The sequence below is a fragment of the Lampetra planeri genome, chromosome 36 (assembly GCF_965212315.1).
Source record: "Lampetra planeri chromosome 36, kcLamPlan1.2.h2, whole genome shotgun sequence".
NCBI classification, from domain to species: domain Eukaryota; kingdom Metazoa; phylum Chordata; class Hyperoartia; order Petromyzontiformes; family Petromyzontidae; genus Lampetra; species Lampetra planeri.
This window is the reverse complement of record NC_136142.1, coordinates 10,580,735-10,602,329: the sequence shown is the minus strand read 5'-3', so window position 1 is coordinate 10,602,329 and position 21,595 is coordinate 10,580,735. Positions and strand designations below refer to the sequence as shown.

General features: G+C 51.9%; 1 protein-coding gene across 4 annotated transcripts in view; it reads left to right on the top strand.

The window, feature by feature from the left end:
• The window catches only part of LOC144730802 (E3 ubiquitin-protein ligase MIB2-like), a 57,876-nt gene extending 36,666 nt beyond the window's left edge, over positions 1-21,210 (top strand). For 2 of the 4 annotated variants that reach the window (XM_078611564.1, XM_078611562.1), the window contains exons 11-19: positions 1,544-1,692; positions 3,635-3,791; positions 4,117-4,271; positions 5,598-5,724; positions 7,176-7,478; positions 8,256-8,428; positions 14,440-14,771; positions 15,203-15,268; positions 16,222-21,210. In XM_078611564.1, the coding sequence (XP_078467690.1) occupies positions 1,544-1,692; positions 3,635-3,791; positions 4,117-4,271; positions 5,598-5,724; positions 7,176-7,478; positions 8,256-8,428; positions 14,440-14,771; positions 15,203-15,268; positions 16,222-16,595 (1,836 nt within the window). In that variant the 3' untranslated portion in view covers positions 16,596-21,210. The remainder of the gene's footprint in view (positions 1-1,543; positions 1,693-3,634; positions 3,792-4,116; positions 4,272-5,597; positions 5,725-7,175; positions 7,479-8,255; positions 8,429-14,439; positions 14,772-15,202; positions 15,269-16,221) is intronic. The other 2 variants (XR_013587852.1, XM_078611563.1) reach the window with 2 other exon arrangements.
• Positions 21,211-21,595: the final 385 nt, after the last annotated feature.

The window sequence follows — 21,595 nt, the reverse complement described above, 5'->3', positions numbered from 1 at the left end:
CCTGCTATGTATGGTAACGTGATGGTTTTGGTCGGAGTTTCATGTGGCTGTTTCTGTGTGGTGGGAGAGACAGCTTGGCGGATAGTACGGTCAGAGTATCCGTTCATCCTGAGGGCCCGATGTACATGTCTTAATTCACCGGTCAGGTGGTGTTTGTCAGAAATGCCATGGGCTCTGTGGTATAGCGTTTTGATGAGATAATTATTTTGAGATGGGTGGTGGTGGGAATCCGGTTTCAAGTAGGAATCTGTGTGGGTGGCTTTCCTGTAGACAGAATGTCCCAAGGATCCGTCAGTCCTCCTCTCAAACAGAATATCCAAGAATGGTAGTTTACCGTCTTTCTCCACTTCCATGGTGAATCTGATGGATGGGTGTTTAGAATTGATGTGGTTCAAGAAGTGGTTCAATGCTGGGAGGCCATGTGGCCAGATGACGAAAGTGTCATCCACATACCTCTTCCACAGGGAAGGACGCAGGGTGGATGTCTGGATGGCGTCTGATTCAAACTTTTCCATGAACATGTTGGCTATAACTGATGACAAGGGGGAACCCATAGGGGTACCCTCATTCTGTTTGTAGAAGGTGCCATTCCAGGTAAAATAGGTGTTGGTGAGGCAATGCCTAACCAGCGCAGGTACATCAGAATTCAATCCACGTCGTGCCGTCTTTGAGCCGCGCCCCCCTCCCTCCCGATGCGTTCCATTCATTGGCTACCACATTCTGATGAGCTCCGCCCCCCTCTCCTCCCCCCTCAACTTGCTTTTAAGGGATTACATCTTGAATCATTGCCTCACTTGATGCAGCAAATCTGGCTGTGACGGTCCCACCTGATGACGGAGACTTGTGTTGCCTCCGAAACGTCGTGATTTTTATTTTATTTTACTTTCATTAATTTTAATGTTTTACCTACGTGACTTTACCGAAAAAACCTAAGAATATGAATCCTTGCAGTCACGAAAGCTTCAAATCTAGAATTAGTACACGTGTGTCTGTTTGTGTGTACGTATGTGTGTGCGTGTGTGTATATGTGTGCTGGCGACCCACCCCCTCGTGTACCCTTCCGGCCTTCAACGGTGATCACTAACAGCACTTGCCCCTACAGTCTGTTAAGGCTATACAGGGGATCTTTGTCTTTTATGTGTGTATGTTAGGAACGGGAGTGCAGCGGTTAGCGCACTGCGCTACGAACCCTCCTACTACTCTCTCTCCTCTCTTTCCTCCCTCTTCTCCCACTCACTATTCCAATAGGTGTTTGAAGATTGTGTAAATATTATTGTTGTTAAACCCACCACCACCTGCCACAGCTATTCAGTAAGGAGTTTGTCACGTAAACAAAGTGTGCCAATGCCGTTACTAGTTCAGCACACCGGTCGTGTGTTAGAGAGTAAACCAAATACAACATTATTTAAACTGGTCCTGGGCCTAAACATCGCCACCTACCCCCTCGTCTGCCATAGCGCCGGCCTTCACGGATGCTATTCGCTAACAGCACTTGCCTCAGCAGTCTGTTAAGGCTACTCGGGGGGTCTTTGTCTTCCTGCAGGTGGACGGACGGAGCCAGGGTAAGACTGCACTGCAGGTGGCGTCCTTCGCGGGCCACGGGGCCCTGCTGGATGCCCTGCTCCGCGCGGGGGCCCGCACAGACGTGCGCGACGACGAGGGTGATGCTGCGCTGCACTACGCTGCCTTCGGGTGAGTGCCGCTCCGCCAGCTCTGACCCCCACTGGCACGTGTGGGCGGGCCGGCAGGCGGGGGAGATGGCAATGGGGGCACCGCCGGGAAGACGAAGGACGGCCCCGATATTATTAGTCGCGGCTCGGCTCAGGATTGGCTCTGGCTGCAGTGAGTCGGCTCAGAGCCACCACGCTTCACTTGAGATAGCTTTGAGCACGGTCCCAGCCGTGCTCAGGATTCTTACGAGCATGAGCCCCGAGCCACAGCTGAGGCGCTCACTCACGCAGTCTTTGGGAACCACCGAGCAGTTCACGCCAGAGCTGAGTATTAGAGGCTGAACCATAGCTGAGCCTGAGTGTGAGAATCTGAGCCACAGTTGAGCCCTGAGTATTAGAAGCTGAGCCGAAGCTGAGCCACAGTTGAGCCCTGAGTATTAGAGGGCGAGTCAAAGCTGAGCCTGAGTGTTAGAGGCCGAGCCAGAGCTGAGCCTGAGTGATAGAGGCTGAACCATAGCTGAGCCAGAGTGTTAGAGGCCGAGACTAGAACTGCTTCGCAGTTGCTTAGGAACACCTGGAGACTGACAGGGGCTGATTTGAAAAAGAAACCTGACTTTACTGAGAATAAACTAAACTTAAACAATTTTTTTATCCAGATAAGGACCACTGAGCAATGTAGCTCTTTTTCAGAAGCGACCTTGTTTATCAGAAATGATAACTCATCAAAGTGGCTTATCCTCACGTGGACATTTATAGCAGCCAAATACTCTAAATTTGGACTGTCTTGGGTTTCAACTAGACCAAGTTAAGATAACTAGTAATACATGGGCCACTGACTCTGTCTGATTAGGAAAGTTAGGATTGATGGGGCCTGGTTAATTGAAAATTACCAAATGGCCCGTTTTGGCTGAGACAGTCCCAGTGGATTCAGTAAACCTCTTCCGGTGTCCTGAAGCTCCTGTGAAAATCTGCCTTCATTGGCGGTTTAAAATGTTCTGGCCTCATGCTCAACTCGTGACGACTTGGGAAAAGGGCGGAGCTGACTGAGCGGTGGGCAGGGCTACCTGAGCAGTGGGTGGTGCTGGCGACCGAGTGGGCAGGGCTACGTCAAAGTGGGCGGTGCTGGCGACCGAGTGGGCAGGGCTACGTCAAAGTGGGCGGTGCTGGCGACCGAGTGGGCAGGGCTACGTTAAAGTGGGCGGTAATGGTGACCGAGTGGGCAGGGCTACGTCAAAGTGGGCGGTGCTGGCGACCGAGTGGGCAGGGCTACGTTAAAGTGGGCGGTGCTGGCAATCGAGTGGGCAGGGATACGTCAAAGTGGGCGGTGCTGGCGATCGAGTGGGCAGGACTACGTCAAAGTAGGCGGTGCTGGCGACCGAGTGGGCAGGGCTACGTCAAAGTGGGCGGTGCTGGCGACCGAGTGGGCAGGGCTACGTCAAAGTGGGCGGTGCTGGCGACCGAGTGGGCAGGGCTACGTCAAAGTGGGCGGTGCTGGTGACCGAGTGGGCAGGGCTACATTAAAGTGGGCGGTGCTGGCGACCGAGTGGGCAGGGCTACGTCAAAGTGGGCGGTGCTGGCGACCGAGTGGGCATGGCTACGTCAAAGTGGGTGGTGCTGGCGACCGAGTGGGCAGGGCTACGTCAAAGTGGGTGGTGCTGGCAATCGAGTGGGCAGGGCTACATCAAAGTGGGCGGTGCTGGCGACCGAGTGGGCAGGGCTACGTCAAAGTGGGCGGTTCTGGCGACCGCGTGGGCAGGGCTACGTTAAAGTGGGCAGGACAGATCAGGGAAGGAGCTGACGGTTCACTGCATGTCCCAGTTGAGTCCGATACTATGCCGACCGCCACGCAGTGGCGACGTGGCTTGGGTTTGGCCTTGCCAGGACAACACTCGTGTCGTGACATGTCATGTGGTGCCGGCCTCAGTGGGCGCTTGTTAATGACCTTCCCCTTCACCCCCACGCAGCAACCGCGCGGCGGCGGCGACGGCGCTGCTGGGCGCCGGTGCGAACGTGGATGCGGCCAACAAAGCGAGCACCACCGCGCTGCACGTGGCGGCGAGCATCGGGCACACGGACGTGGTGATGGCCCTGCTGGCTCACCGAGCCGACGTCAACGCGCAGGTGAGCGGCAAGGACCCCCAGACCTGACAGACAGACGCACACGGACGGACCGGTTAGTGAACAGACGAATGAATAAAGATGGACAGATACACAGGTGGATGAATGGAGACAGACAGGTGGAGAGATGAACAGGAAACACGAGCGAATGGAAAGACAAACGGACGCAAACGTGAATGGAGCTATGGGTTTGGCCCCTTGTCCAAATTCTCACCCGTGCCCCTTATGTCCCTACACTGTGCCACCCACGCCCCTTCCCCTCACTGCTTTCGTGATCCCATGCGCCCCCCCCCCCCCCTCTGTCACCCGCCGGCGGTGGTGCGGCCAGGACGTGGACGGCGACACACCGCTGCACGAGGCGATCTCGCGCGACCACCGTGACGTGGTGGAGCAGCTGAGCGCCGTGCCCATCGCTGACTTCTCTCTGCGCAACCGCCGCGGCTTCAATTTGCTCCACCAGGCGGCACTTAAGGGCAGTGCCATGTGAGTTGACGAGTGAGGGAGTGCGTGTGTGAACATGAGTGCGTTTGTGTGCGTGCGTGTATTTGTGCGTGCGAATGTTATGAGCACACTGTCCATACCTGGGCAGCAAAGGTCTCATTCCGAATCAGTCAAGCAGCATTACCTTTTCATTGCCTATGTAACGCTGCTGTGTGGACGCTACGTGGTCTGTCGCTCCACAAGAAGTGAGTTCTTCCGGCAGGCAGGGCTGCGTTGGCTGGGTCATGTAGCCCGCATTCCCATGAATGACGCTACTGGGCAGTTTGGGTAGTCGCCCTCCAGCAACAACGGAGAGCATAGGAACGGCGCTCACAACGAGCGCCAGGCGGCTACAACGCAGCAAATTGACACAGTCGGGGGCACAGGTGGTACATCGGCCAGTCATTTCAGTCAGTCAACCCATGGCATCTGGGTCTGTCCCGTGACCTCCTACCAGCAGGCCTTAACGTGCACGTATTCTGGCACAAGTGATGTGACGTCACTGGCACTGAGTGGCGAATGGCGGTTGTGTGCGTGCATGCGTGTGTGAGTGTGTGTGTGGGGAGCAGTAGTGTAGCGATAAGCGCGCTGCGCTGTGAACCCAGCGAACCGAGTTCAATTCCCGCTCGCGGCCAACACCAGTGAAGATCATTTTAACCGGTCCTGGGCTTTCCCTCGGTCGACTCAACCTCAAATGAGGACCTGGTGCGGTGTATAGTAAACATCGCCACTAGGGAAACAAAGGCGGCCGGGCGTGGTGCTGGCCACCCATCCCCTCTTGTGCCGTTCCGGCCTTCATAGCTGCTTGCTCACAGCATCTGCTCCAACAGTATTTTAAGGCTTTACAGGGATCTTTGTCTTTGTAGGGAGCGGTAGTGCAGCGGTTAGCATGCTGTGCTACGAACCCGGCAACCCGATTCGATCCCCGCTCACGGTCAACACAATTGACGAATATCTGAACCAGTTCTGGGTCTCTCCTAGGTCGACTAAGCCTTAAATGAGCACTTGGTGCGGTGTGTCAACACCAGCACTGGGGAGACAAAGGTGGCTGGATGCGGTGCTGGCCACCCACCCCCTCATGTGCCTTTCCGGCCTTCATAGGTGCACCCTAACTCCGCTTGCCCCAACAGGTTATACGGGGGATCTTGGTCTTTGTGTGTTAGCGGGTGTGATTGGGTGAGCGTCTGCACGTAGGTGGCATGCACGTCTTGTGACCCTGACTGCTGACCCTGACGTTCGAGCCATGCCACTCGTACAACCTGGTCTCTTGAGTTCTCCCCTGGTTAAACAAAATCAACTTGAGACCTTCCGACCCTCCGCGCACCACAGAGCCACGCACAAGATCCTGGGTCGCGCGCGGCAGCTGGTGGACGTCAAGAAGGATGACGGCTTCGCCCCCATACACCTCGCCGCCCTCAACAACCATCAAGAGGTCGCCCGCATCCTCGTTGCAGAGGTGGGCTGCCCCTCCGCGTGCCTCCTCAATGACGCAGCCTCGATATTCTGGCCGTCACACGACCTCGACGGGTGTGGGCTTGGTGCCGGCCGAGTGTCAGCCGACACGGCCATTGTGAATCATTCGGCGAGAAAGAGAGACACCCAGCCCCAGGCATCATGGGGTGGGTGGACAACCCCCACGATCCCTTGGCGTGGCCTATTGCCAAAGTGTCATGCGGGTTCGATTCCTGGCCGTGATGCAGGACTCTAGTGGCAGTTTGTGCCGGCTTGGTGTCTCCGACACGGCCACTGTGAACCTTCCACTTCCTCCATCTGTACGACTCTGGATTAGCGGTCTGAGAACGATTGTTTAAGGGCGCTTTATAACTTTAAATTATTATTACTGTAGAAAAAAGAAGAGCAAGCCTTTGACCGCAGGTGTCTGAGACAGATGTGAAGAATATCTTGGCAAGATAGGATGAGCAGTGCAGACGTGCAGCAGAGAATGGGGCAGGGGTGGTAAGTGTTGGAGATAAGGCTTGGCAACCTCACTTGCATTTAGCACGGTTGGCTACGTACGGTGCGAAAGAAGTTCAACGTCCTTACGTGCGTGTGCACAATCGCGGCAGCGCTGCGTGAGACGTGCGTGCAGGATGGGTGAGAGCCGATTTACCGAGATTGGACATTCAATCGGCCTCCACGAGTCTGGCGACCGAGGGAAAGAAAATACCGAAGACCAGATTGTGGGGATGCTGTTAGGACAGACCTATTGGGTCTCTGTGAGTCAGTGGGTCTCTGTGTGAGTCTGTGGGTCTCTATGTGAGTCTGTGGGCCTCTTTGTAAGTCTGTGGGTTTCTGTGTGAGTCTGTGGGTCTCTGTGTAAGTTTGTGTGTCTATATGTGAGTTTGTAGGTCTCTGTGAGCCTGTGGGTCTCTATATGAGTCGGTGAGTCTCTATGTGAGTCTGTGGGCCTCTGTGTGAGTATGTGGGTCTCTGTAAGTCTGTGGGTGTCTGTGAGTCTGTGGCTCTATATGTGAGTTTGTGGTTCTCTATGTGAGTCTGTGATCTCTATATAAGTCTGTGGGGCTCAATGTACGTTTGTGGGTCTCTATGTGAGTCTGTGGGTTTCTTTGTGTGTGTCTGTGGGTCTTTGTGTGAGTCTGTGGGTCTCTATGTGGGTCTTCACGTGAGTCTATGGGTCTTTGTGTGAGTCTGTGGGTCTCTGTGCGAGTCTGTGGGTCTCTGAGTCTATCTAAGGTCAGGATGGATACGGTCAGGGCAGATCTTGGAGGTCGCCGCTTGTCTCCTGCACAGGAGCTGGGGGATCTGGCGGGGGTGGGGGGGGTGCGTAGAACGCGTTATGTTGCGACGAGGTTCCACGGTGGTGGCGGCGGTGGCACCAACGGCTCCGCCCGCGCCCACACCGTCTCGATCCCCACCCCGTTCCCTCCCCCGCCGCGGCGCGCCCAGGGCCAGTGCGACGTGGACGTGCGGACGAACCGGGCGCAGACGCCGCTGCTGCTCGCCGTGCTGCAGGGCCACGTCGAGCTGGTGCAGCTGCTGGTGGCGGAGCGCTGCGACGTGAACGCGCGTGACGAGGACGGCGACACGGCGCTGCACCTCGCGCTGGGCCGCACGCATGTGGCCGTGGTGCCCGCAGGGGTCGTCGGAGTCGCTGGAGGGTCGGGCAGCGGCGGTGCCGCCGGTGCGGCCGGCGCTGGGCAGTGCGCCCAGTCTTCGACTCGCGCCGCCAACGACTCGCTCGTCAACCGGGTGAGCCGCTGGGGAGACGGTGACTTGCGGGGATCCGTGGAGTTTCCTCGCGCATACGCTAGTGCTTGTGCAATGTACGTGTGCGTGTGTGCGCACGTGTTTGTTGTTGTCGGGAGCGGTAGCGTAGCAGTTAGCGTGCTGCGCTACAAACCTGGCGACCCAAGTTCAATTCCCGCTCATGGCCAACATCAGTGACGAATAACTAAACCGGTCCTGAGCTTCCCCTAGGTAGACTCAGCCTCAAATAAGTACCTAGTTTGGTATGTAAACATCGCCACCCCCTCCCTCGTGTGCCATGCCGGCCTTCATAGGTGCTCGCTAACAGCACTTGCCCCAACAGTCTGTTGAGGCGATACGGGGAATCTTTGTTTTTGTTGTTGTACGTTGAACCTCTATCGCACCGTACGTAGCCCAGCCGTGTTCGGTGGAGGTGCGGGGCATGGGCAGGGATAGCGCACCACGCTGCGAACCCGGCGCGGCCCGAGTTCGAGTCTTGCTCTCGGCCAACATCAGTGACGAATGTCTGGACCGGTCCTGGGGCCACCCTCTCCCCTAGCCCGCACCTCCGATTCGCCCGCTTGGCTACATACGGAGGGAAAGCAGTTCAACAAATGAGTGCTCGGTGCCGTGTGTAACCTCCAGCAGTGGGAAGACAAAGGTGGCCGAGCGTGGCGTTCAACCGCATCGCCACGTCCGTGCGCAGCGCCAGCCTTAACAGGCGTTCGCTAAAAATGCCCGGCTACAGCGTTGTGGGGGATCTCCCGTCCCTGTGTGCAGCTGAAGAGCACAGGGCTGCTGGGCCCCACGGACCCGACGACGGGCGCTGCCATCGCCTGCTTCCTGGCGCAGGAGGGCGCCGACATCGCGCTGCCCAACGTGCGCGGGAAGGCGCCGCTCGACCTCGTGCACGACCCCCGCCTGGCGCAGCTGCTCAAGGACTTCGCTGACTGGTGCGATGGGAGAAGGTGTCCCCCCCCCCCGCCCCCCCCCCGTGTAGCCTTTAAATACAAAGATACACAGACACACACAGACACACACAAAAACAAATATCCCCGTGTGTAGCCTTTACATATTTTTCGATTTAAAGCTTTCGTGACTGCAGGGATTCATCTTCTTGGTTTTTTCGGTAAAGTCACGTAGAAGGGAAGTAATAAAATAATAAAAATAAAACATAATAAAATTAAACAATTCTCACGACGTTTAGGCCACAACGCAAGCAGCCGTCCTCAGGTGAAGAATGAGACACTTCAAGCTAGGAACTTACATATAAGCTGGGTTGGGGGTGGTAGAAGAGCGCCTTAACAAAAAGAATGTGCATATCAAGATGAGTTTAGCATATACATGGGAAATGCGCAGGGGGCGGGGGGGCTTCAAAGTCATACCATGCCCACGCACTATGCAGGATCAAGAGCACCAAGGGGGGGTGCAGGGATTAGCATTAACAAAGGAAAGGAATGCCAATGATATGTAGCTGCAGTAACTAAACAACACCGTAGAAAACTAAGGTATAAACTACATACAAAGACTAAAATATAAACTGCATAGCACCATCAGTATACTTACTATACTCTACAATAAGCTGAGTTACTAACAGCAAGTAATACATTACAATACTACGTCGTAAAAGTTATATAATATGCTTCCATCTAAACTTTATTCTCTTACATCAACCGAGCATATACCGTACTATATACTGCCATAGATAAACCCAACATTAAATTATATACTGTATTGCAATAAACCACATTTCAACATAACACTATGTATTATTCTACCTACCCTAATGTGTATCAAAATGGTTTATTACGTCCATCCAATGATTGCTAAGCCAGAATCCATCTTCTCGATTAAAATTGTCTCTGTGTTTGTATATGTGGATCGCCTCATGAACGAATCTCTCATGATAGCCAGGTGGCTTGCAGAGAACCTCTGTCTTGGAGAAGTCAATGTCATGTGAGCCCACTGAGTTGTAACAGTGATCTGCCACGGCTGAGGTGTTTGTCCTACCGTGTTTCAGGTCAGCTTTATGTTCACGGATGCGGTCCGAGACATGTCGTTTGGTTTGTCCAATGTAACTGCTACCACAGAGGCAACTTAGTTTGTAGACACCAGGGTGCTGTATGTCTGGAACCACATCTTTTACAGACGGTACCAGATCACGGATTTTATGTACTGTGTTGAATCGGACCTGGATCTTGTGTTTAATCAGGATTTTGGAGATCTTTTTTGTGACCCCAGCAATGTAAGGTAAGGTGATGGTCTTGAAAGGCTCCTCAACAGGATCCTTCTTGATGGTTGGAGAGATGGCTTTGCGGATTGTGTAGTCGGAGTAACCATTAGCCTTAAGAGCTTGGCGTATGTGTTTGAGTTCACTGGAAATGTGTTCATGGTCGGATATGCATTGGGCTCTATGATATAGAGTCTTGATGAGGGAATTCTTCTGGGATGGATGGTGGTGGGAATCCGGTTTTAGATAAGCGTCCGTATGGGTGGATTTCCTATAGACAGAGTGGCTCATTGAACCATCAGGTCTCCTTTTGATTAGGACATCCAAAAAGGGTAGCTTGCCATCTTTTTCGACTTCCATGGTGAATCTGATGGCTGGGTGTATGGAATTGATGTGGTCAAGAAATTGGTCTAGAGCAGGCCGGCCATGTGGCCAGATGACAAAAGTGTCGTCTACGTACCTCTTCCATAAGGTCGGGCGTAGAGTGGCAGTCTGGATGGCGTCCGTCTCAAATTTCTCCATGAAGATGTTAGCTACAACCGGAGATAGGGGGGAGCCCATTGGGGTGCCTTCAATTTGCTTGTAGAAAGTTTTATTCCAGGTGAAGTATGTATTGGTTAAGCAGTGTCTCACCAGGGGGGGTACCCCAGCATTCAGTCCCTGATGAACCAAGTCTTCAATGATTGCGATGGTGTCAGGTACAGGAACCTTGGTGAATAAGGAAACCACATCAAAACTGACAAGCAGATCGTCTGGGGACAGGGCAATCCCCTTGATTGTCGATACCAGGTCAGTAGAGTTTAGTACCGCAGAGGTGGTTTTTCCAGTGAAAGGTCGTAGGATTTCAGACAGAAAACGAGCCAATTTATAGGTGGGGGAGTTGATAGTAGAGACAATGGGACGAAGAGGTGTATCTTCTTTATGTATCTTTGGTAAGCCGTATAATCTTGGTGGCCTGGCTGCAGAAGGTTTCAACGAGAACTGTTTGGTCTGATCAAATAAAGCGGTTGAATCAGAAATGATATTGTTGGTTTTAGTGACAAGGCTGTTGGTGGGGTCTCTTTTTATTTTTGTATAGCTACCATCGTTGAGTAGTTCTTGAATTTTGTTGTTGTATTCTATTTTGTCCATGATGACAGTGGCATTGACTTTGTCAGCTGAGAGGATGACAATGTCATCCCTCTTTTTTAATTGAGCTAATTCAAAACGCTCATCTTTGCTGATGTTGCTAACTGGCATCTTGGCGTTTTTGAGGGTTGCAGAGATTTCGGATCTAGCTACGTCTGCAGCGATGTGACTCAAGCCCTTGAGAGCTACATCTACTCGAGCAACCTATTTCTGAAGGTTTGAAATCCGTTTTAGCTAAAGGACTAAACTTTGCAGTCACACCTAGACACATACGAGTTAATGATATAATTGCTCGAGTAGATGTAGCTCTCAAGGGCTTGAGTCACATCGCTGCAGACGTAGCTAGATCCGAAATCTCTGCAACCCTCAAAAACGCCAAGATGCCAGCTAGCAACATCAGCAAAGATGAGCGTTTTGAATTAGCTCAATTAAAAAAGAGGGATGACATTGTCATCCTCTCAGCTGACAAAGGCAATGCCACTGTCATCATGGACAAAATAGAATACAACAACAAAATTCAAGAACTACTCAACGATGGTAGCTATACAAAAATAAAAAGAGACCCCACCAACAGCCTTGTCACTAAAACCAACAATATCATTTCTGATTCAACCGCTTTATTTGATCAGACCAAACAGTTCTCGTTGAAACCTTCTGCAGCCAGGCCACCAAGATTATACGGCTTACCAAAGATACATAAAGAAGATACACCTCTTCGTCCCATTGTCTCTACTATCAACTCCCCCACCTATAAATTGGCTCGTTTTCTGTCTGAAATCCTACGGCCTTTCACTGGAAAAACCACCTCTGCGGTACTAAACTCTACTGACCTGGTATCGACAATCAAGGGGATTGCCCTGTCCCCAGACGATCTGCTTGTCAGTTTTGATGTGGTTTCCTTATTCACCAAGGTTCCTGTACCTGACACCATCGCAATCATTGAAGACTTGGTTCATCAGGGACTGAATGCTGGGGTACCCCCCCTGGTGAGACACTGCTTAACCAATACATACTTCACCTGGAATAAAACTTTCTACAAGCAAATTGAAGGCACCCCAATGGGCTCCCCCCTATCTCCGGTTGTAGCTAACATCTTCATGGAGAAATTTGAGACGGACGCCATCCAGACTGCCACTCTACGCCCGACCTTATGGAAGAGGTACGTAGACGACACTTTTGTCATCTGGCCACATGGCCGGCCTGCTCTAGACCAATTTCTTGACCACATCAATTCCATACACCCAGCCATCAGATTCACCATGGAAGTCGAAAAAGATGGCAAGCTACCATTTTTGGATGTCCTAATCAAAAGGAGACCTGATGGTTCAATGAGCCACTCTGTCTACAGGAAATCCACCCATACGGACGCTTATCTAAAACCGGATTCCCACCACCATCCATCCCAGAAGAATTCCCTCATCAAGACTCTATATCATAGAGCCCAATGCATATCCGACCATGAACACATTTCCAGTGAACTCAAACACATACGCCAAGCTCTTAAGGCTAATGGTTACTCCGACTACACAATCCGCAAAGCCATCTCTCCAACCATCAAGAAGGATCCTGTTGAGGAGCCTTTCAAGACCATCACCTTACCTTACATTGCTGGGGTCACAAAAAAGATCTCCAAAATCCTGATTAAACACAAGATCCAGGTCCGATTCAACACAGTACATAAAATCCGTGATCTGGTACCGTCTGTAAAAGATGTGGTTCCAGACATACAGCACCCTGGTGTCTACAAACTAAGTTGCCTCTGTGGTAGCAGTTACATTGGACAAACCAAACGACATGTCTCGGACCGCATCCGTGAACATAAAGCTGACCTGAAACACGGTAGGACAAACACCTCAGCCGTGGCAGATCACTGTTACAACTCAGTGGGCTCACATGACATTGACTTCTCCAAGACAGAGGTTCTCTGCAAGCCACCTGGCTATCATGAGAGATTCGTTCATGAGGCGATCCACATATACAAACACAGAGACAATTTTAATCGAGAAGATGGATTCTGGCTTAGCAATCATTGGATGGACGTAATAAACCATTTTGATACACATTAGGGTAGGTAGAATAATACATAGTGTTATGTTGAAATGTGGTTTATTGCAATACAGTATATAATTTAATGTTGGGTTTATCTATGGCAGTATATAGTACGGTATATGCTCGGTTGATGTAAGAGAATAAAGTTTAGATGGAAGCATATTATATAACTTTTACGACGTAGTATTGTAATGTATTACTTGCTGTTAGTAACTCAGCTTATTGTAGAGTATAGTAAGTATACTGATGGTGCTATGCAGTTTATATTTTAGTCTTTGTATGTAGTTTATACCTTAGTTTTCTACGGTGTTGTTTAGTTACTGCAGCTACATATCATTGGCATTCCTTTCCTTTGTTAATGCTAATCCCTGCACCCCCCCTTGGTGCTCTTGATCCTGCATAGTGCGTGGGCATGGTATGACTTTGAAGCCCCCCCGCCCCCTGCGCATTTCCCATGTATATGCTAAACTCATCTTGATATGCACATTCTTTTTGTTAAGGCGCTCTTCTACCACCCCCAACCCAGCTTATATGTAAGTTCCTAGCTTGAAGTGTCTCATTCTTCACCTGAGGACGGCTGCTTGCGTTGTGGCCGAAACGTCGTGAGAATTGTTTAATTTTATTATGTTTTATTTTTATTATTTTATTACTTCCCTTCTACGTGACTTTACCGAAACAACCAAGAAGATAGCCTTTACATACTTTTGGGGCAAGTAGGCGGCCAGCACCACGCCCAGATGCTTTAAGCACAAAGACACACGGAAACACACAAAGACAACAGGCTGTAGGGGCAAGTGCTGTTAGCGAGCAGCACCGATGAAGATCGGCACTGTGGCACACAAAGGGGGTGGGTGGCCAGCGCCACGCCCGGCCGCCTTAAGCACAAAGAAAAAGGCACACACACAAAAGACACACAGACACACGCACACACAGACACACGCACACACAGACACACGCACACACAGATACACGCACACACAGACACACGCACACATGCACACACAGACACACGCACACACGCACACAGACACACAGACATACAGACACACGCACACACAGACACACGCACACACAGACCCACAGACACACAGACCCACAGACACACGCACACACAGACACACGCACACACAGACACACACAGACACACAGACACACGCACACACAGACACACACAGACACACACAGACACAGACACACAGACATACAGACACACGCACACACAGACACACAGACATACAGACACACGCACACACAGACACACAGACATACAGACACAGGCACACACAGACACACAGACACACACAGACACACAGACATACAGACACACGCACACCCAGACACACAGACACACACGCACACACGTGCACACACAGACACACAGATACACACGCACACACAGACTCACAGACACACGCACACACAGACACACACACACACAGACACACACACACACACAGACACACGCACACACAGATACACGCACACACAGACACAGACACACACAGACACACAAAGACCACGACTGGCACGGTTACGCGGCTCGTCTCTCTCCCACAGGGCCCAGCAGGCTCGGCGAGAGGCCACGCTCGCCGGTGGCGGTGCGGGGCCGTCGGTGGGGCCCTCGGCGGGGCCGTCGGCGGGGCCGCCGCTGCAGTGTCTCGCCGGGACCCACGCGCCCAGCCCACGCCGCGCGCCCCCTCCCAACCCGATCAACACCGTCACCAACCTGGCCATGGTGGCGCCGTCGCCCCAGCAGCCCCCGGCGACGGTTGTGGTGGCGGCGGCGATGGCGGCGATGGCGGTGGTGGAGCACGCCGAGTGCCTGGTGTGCAACGAGGTGGCGCCGCTGGTGCGCTTCTTGCCGTGCGAGCACAGCGTCGCGTGCGAAGGTGCGGCAGCAGCAACATCGCGGTTGAGGCCGTGCTGCTCCCCTGGCTCGCTTGCCCGCTCGTTTGTTCATATGCTCGCTTATTTGTTCACTCGTCTGTTCACGATGTTTCCCTGTTGCCTGCTGCTTCACTTCCCTGCTCGCTTGCTTGCTCCTTCATGAATTAATTAGGTTGCTCACTTCGTTATCAGTCACATATTCGCTCGGTCATTCACTCGCTCTATTAAGTGTTCTCTCATTTGTTCACTCACTTGCTCGCTCGTTCACTTGTTTGTTTACTCACTCGCTCACTCATTCGTTCACCTGTGTGTGGGTGTGTGCTCGCTAACAGCACTTGCTCCACCAGTCTGTTAAGGCTACACGGGGGATCTTTGTTCTTACCACATTAACCTGACTCCCGCTCTCCCCCCCCCACCGCACTCACCCTTACAGAGTGCACAGTGAAGATGAAGAAATGCATTTCGTGCCAAGTGACCATCGTCAAGAAGTTGCGATCAGGTCAGTGGTGACATCTCTACGCTCCTCCTCCACCGCTTAGGGTGGTGCACTGCTCGCTGCTCGAGATCCCAGTGGGAGCTTCCCCATCGCGTCTCTCTGATCACGACGCCCGACAGCAGCACGAATGGAATAGAATGTGCGAGAAAGAGAATGTTTGGTTTATTTGTTTCAAACGAGCAAGGAAAAAGTCGTGCGTATGCGTTGGCGGCATTGGCGCACGCGCTGGTGTGCACGTGTAACCCGGCATTATGGAAGCAGCGAGGGTTGGCGGATCGCTCAATGTCACAACAACTCCCTTCCCGTGGGTGGGCGTCGAGGAGTATCCATACCAGTAGAAGGCAGTGTGGCAAAGTGCGGACTTATCATCATGTGACCCTTCTGTGTGGGATAGAGTGTTGCCCCCTTGCTCACATGGCTACAGTTTCCTCCCACATGTATGAATGTGCCTTAATTGCTTGAGAACATCTTGATGCATAGGGGACTGCAGAGCTTGGGCAACCGCTGCTATAGTCGGCTCACCGCCTGGCTGCTGCCTTCCTGCTCGAATGTAGTTCCTTGTGAGATGCAGGTGGCACGAACGACGCCATATACAACTTGTTTTTTAAACACCTAAACCTTATGTAATGCTATCCAGCATTCATTTGTCCTGGAAAGCTTTTTTTTCGAATGGGTATGGCCTATCTTGAACATCTGTTCGTTTGTTTCACTGTCCCTCTATCCATTTGTCCATGCAACTGTCTGTCCGTCCGGTCATCCATCCGTACGTTTATCCATTTATCCATCCGTCCATTTGTCTGTCCATGTTTCCATTTTTCCGACTATCCACCCATCCATCCATTTGTCCATGTAACTTGTCGGTTCATCCATCCCATCGTCCATCTGCCCATCCATCCGTTTGTCTGACTGTCCAATCCATCCGTCTGTCCATCCGTCCGTTTGTCCTCTGTTCCAAGCAGACGGCACGGAGCTCGACATCGCGTCTCTTCAGACGACGCCGACGCCGTCATCGTCGCTCTCGCCGTCCTCGTCGGGGCTACCGCTGATGGTGGGGGGCGGGGATGGCACTTCCACCCCCACCCCGTCGGCGGCATTGCCGGTGGTGGGCGACCCCGGCGCCGGCAGCGGCGCAGGCGCGGAGGAGGTGGCGGAGCTGGTGCGGCGGTGTCGCGACATGGAGAGCCGGCTCACGTGCCCCGTGTGCATGGACCAGATCCGCGACATCGTCTTCCTGTGCGGGCACGGTGCGTGCGGGGCCTGCGCACCGGGCCTGGCACAGTGCCCGCTGTGCCGGCAGGTCATACAAAAGCGCATTCACATGTACGTGTGAGGAGGTGGGGGGAGGTGGTAATGGGTGTGGAGGCGTGCACGTGTGGTTTGGTGTGGTGTGAAATGTGTGAGTGTGCGGTGTGTGAAGTGTGTGTAAGGAGTTTCTTCACGGAGTGTTCTGTACATGTAAGTGTTGTGTTTACAGAGTCCCCTTGTGACTATGACAGTGTCTTCACTGTAAGTGTCTTCAATGAGTCTCCTGTGTACATGACAGTGACTTTGTCACTAAGTGTCCTATGTAAAGTGTATTCACCAATACACCTTTTCTACCGGAACATCTGATCCAAGCCAGCCCAGGGCCCTCAGTACTGGGTGGTTTCCCACTGGCCATTTGCCCTGCCGCAAAGCCCGACCGTGAAACTCTGGCTTTGCAAGACCTCTGAATCTGACTCGGGGGGGCTCAGCAGGGCCAAGGAGCGAGGTTTTTATTTGTCGTCATAACTTTGCGTCAGTCATTACGCTCGAGCGTTGCGCGTTCATTTCGCGTGACCTCAGCAGCACGGCTCGGCTCCTGCAGTGGAAAAAAACAAACCCGGTGCTTCCTGAGCCGTTGCCAGGCTGGCTCGTCTCGGCACGCGACGGCCCCGGCTCAGTTGTGCTGGTGAAAAGGTGGTGCTGTGTGCTCAGTGTCTGCATTGCCAGTGTGTTCAGTGCCTTCACTGAGTGTTCTGTATGAACCGTGTCTTCACCGTGTGTGCTTCCAGTGTGTTTCTTCCCCACTGCAATGTCCCGATTGCTGTTTCTTCCCATGTGTCGTCCCGTGTCCCACCGAACTCTGTGTGTGTCCTTGTGGTCAGATGTCTTGTGTGCCCACGTCACGTGACCCGGTATCCCCCGTGTCTCAGGTCGTGTGTTCCAGGATGGTCACGTGTTCGCGTGTCCCACATTGTCACATGTCCCCATGTGTCACATTGTCACATGTCCCCGTGTCCCACATTGTCACATGTCCCCATGTCTCACATCGTCCACGTGTCCCAATTTCTCCGTGTCCCCCGTGTGTCGGATGAATGCGCCTCTCCGTACGCCATGCCATCTGAGGCAGGGAAAAACCGAAATATTATAACATATAAATACATACAAATATATATTTAGGCTGCACAGCATCTGTGGGAGTTTAAAAAAACCTCAGCAATAGTGTGCCGGAGTAGGGTAGCTGCGCCACGTGGTACTGATGATCGCCAGTGTGGGTGAAGGGAATATTTATTTATTTATTACGTTTGATTGAATTTTATTTGAAAACCCAGGAGCCCCCGGAATGCACTCAAGACAATTGCCGTGCGCGTGCGGGAGGGAGGTGGCTGGGCATGTGGTGACGATCGAGACGCGGTGTCCGATCACAGCTCACGACTCCAGGTCGTGCTTCCGTTCGGGAAATTACCGTTTTTTATTTGATTTGGTCTTGTTGACAATTTAATATATTTGGTTCATTTTTGGCATTGGCGCTGTCTTTCTTAATAGCGCAGGGCGGTTGTCGCGGAGGAAGGCGCCATCGCTATGTTTCGTGGACACGGCCTGCCGTAGTTTCGCGAGGGTAGGGGGGGTGCGATGTTGCTTCAGCTGCTCATGTGGATGTGTGTGCGCACGTGCGATCCCAGCGGAGTAATCTGCGGTGTAATCTTCCAAATTCGGCAAGCTTGGGACCGCGATGCCGGCACACAAGTGGCCCCACCCATTCCCAATGACGCCGCGGGACCTCTAGATGTCCACTGGGAAGCGGCCGGCACGCAGTTTTATTTCTACGCCTATAATACCCCACACGGTGTTAACCAGGGCGGCCTGCCGCACTCGAACCGCAAACCTCGGCGACAAGCGGAAAACGTGTTACCGCTGGGCCAGGTTTACCACCCCGGTTTAATACCTACACAGTTACAGGGAAACCTACCGCGGCGGTGGTGTAATGGTTAGCATAATAATCCGGTGCTTTGCAGGTTCGAGCGCGGCAGTTGAAACAACTGGGGGCCTAGTTGATCAAATCCCTCCACGCTCTGTCCACCCAGCAGTGTGTAGATGAGTCCACGGCAGGCGTTCGATCAGCAGGTCGCGTGTGGTAGGGTGAAGTGTAGGTAACTCCCAGCTCTTCCAAGATGTGTGGCCATAATAGAGGTTTTTGGGTTAGATCGCGTAAATGTATGAATGTGTCGTTAAAACCCGCCACCACCCGACACAGCTATCTAGTAAGGGTTGTCACGTGAACAGAACGTGCCAATTCGTCGTAGTTGTAATCGTGTGTTGTGAACGGTCAGAGTCTATTTTGGATGGTGGATCGATGTGTCACAACATGCCTAGCGAGCACACACCACCTTTACTTCGCCAGGTGAGAGCCCATGGGGAGACCTGGGTACAACCTGCCTCCTCAGCACATCACCTTCGATTAGCGCAGTTGACTACTTGTGGTGCAAGAGAAGTTTAACAGACATACCTTTACTTCGCCAGGTGAGAGCCCATGGGGAGATCTGTGGCCCGGTATACAAGGCACTTAAATCTCCCCCCTTGAATGCAGCACTGAAGGAGAAGCGTGCTTGCCCCTTTATCTGGGAGCAGCACAGCCTATGGGTGATGCAAACCCCTGGCACGTTGTGTCTCTGGGGTTTGGGCTCGCATTTGATGAACGTGTGTCCTGTTTTGATTTAAAGCTTTCGTGACTGCAGGGATTCATATTCTTGGTTCTTTCGGTAAAGTCACATAGAAGGGAAATAATAAAAATATAAAACAATAAAATTATCACGACGTTTCGATTGCAACACAAGCAATCATCCGCAGGTGTAAAATCCACAGCAAGAAAATTTTCTTGCTGTGGATTTCACACCTGATGATGATTATATATATATTATTATTTCCCTTCTACGTGACTTTACCGAAAGAACCAAGGATATGTGTGTCCTGTTTTCAATCATCTATACCGTATATATCTCAATCGCCTCAAGCCTCTCACAAATCATATGATTTGTGTGTGCCCATCCCACTTTGAATCTTTCCCCTTTCCCCGCCCATTACGACAACGGACACTGCTCCGTGCAGCTCACTTCGGTCTCGCATCTTGGTCTGGTCATTACCTCAACCTCCTCCCCTTCCTGCCCAGCGCTCCTTTTTCTCTGGTTCATATCTTGAGCCGTGCCCTCCCCTTTGTCCATCCTGAGGACTTCCATCCCGGCATCCCCTTCCCATTCTTTCTCTTGATACCGTCCGTTACTCTACTCCCCTTCTTGCATTGTGGCACAGGTACAACGTTTGAGAGTAACGTAACTTTATACTCGAGGTTAGTTTGTCTTTAATCATCTTTCCCAAAGTTATCTAGACCCCATGTTACAGACAGATGGGCAGGCAAACCGACAGGAAAGTGAAGTTTGTCTAATCGGGTGAGATTTCGCGAGGCCAGGATGAGACTCGTGTGTGAGAGTGACCCGGGTCACTAAAATAATTATTCAAATAACCTAGATTTGAAGCTTTCGTGACTGCAATGATTCATATTCTTAGGTTTTTTCGGTAAAGTCACGTAGGTAAAAACATTAAAAAGTAAAATAAAAAAATAAAAAAATCACGACGTTTCGGAGGCAACACAAGCATCCGTCTTCAGGTGGTACCGTCACAGCCACGACAGCTGTATCACACACGCAGTGGTAACTCCTGCAATCTCTCATTTACTTGATACAGCTGTCGTGGCTGTGACGGTACCACCTGAAGACGGAAGCTTGTGTTGCCTCCGAAACGTCGTGATTTTTATTTTATTTTACTTTTTAATGTTTTTACCTACGTGACTTTACCGAAAAAACCTAAGAATATTCAAATAACCGTATAGCCATGAAGCATTGTTGTCCTTTTCATTGCTGTATTTATTTGATGTTTACTTTTATATAACTATCGTTATTTTTGGCAAAAATTACAGAATATATTCGACTGATCGCAGCACAATTGCAAAATTAAGCTACAGAAACATCGACTAGATATAGGGTGGCTAGTGTACTAATAATGTAAAGAGACAATAGGTGTCCAAAAGTGTGCGACACAGACTGTGTTCCGTTGAATGAGTGAACGAGCGAGCAATGGCGCGAGCGAGTAAAATCACTGTGACGTGTGGAGGTTGTGACTGCAGTCATTGTCTGAAGCGCTTCGCCTTGCTCCGCTGAATCATTCACGGTGCCCGTGGCAGCGGCGGCGGCTTTATTGATGGAAGTTTTACACGGCCGTGCGGTGGCCATGTGGGAGATGAGACACGGGGCGGCACGCGGGCAGAGACAGGAGGGAGAGGATGTGTTATGATAATCAGTCGTTAATTTCAGTCAGAACAATCCTGAACGCCGTTCCGGGATATGTTTTGGCGACACCATATCCATCTGTCTTTCCTAATTTTGTCCCAATTGCTCCCTATATTCTTCCTCCCCCCCACACCTCTTCATTCTAGAAGTTCTCTGTTCAAGATCCATCTTCCCTACTTCCCATCATCTTAGTCTCAGGCTCGCTGTCCGTCGTCTCGGACGAAAACAAAAAAAAACTAATCGAGAATTGAGAACCGATGGTGACGCTCGGGCAGTAACGAGATGGAAAAACTGGCTGCAGAGGCACCGATACGTCTCGGAGATTACCGAATAAATCACACGGCGCCGGGTGGGTTGAGGGGACGGAGGGGGGGACGGGGGGGGGGTTGTGGGGGGGCGAGGGGGGGGAGTGGGCAGCCGAGACGAACTGTGATCTCTGGGTTACAACCGAGCCGGGTTCGACTGGTTGCTCAGTGTGAATGATGTGGCCGTGTGTGGCCGTGTCCCTTTGCTAGCTTGGAGGGGTGTAGGCGAGAGGGGAAGGGGTTCCCGGCTTCTCTGCAACCTGCGGGCTACAGACATCCCTCGCGCACATTTTGCGGAACGCCGTGAACCAAATAACATTGCAACAACAACAAAAACAACAGTGAAACTACCGTCATATTCGTGTGCAGGTGTCCGAGTGGATATGCGTGTGCGAGTTTGTGTGTGTGTACGTGTGTCGGCTCAACCTCAAATGAGTACCTGG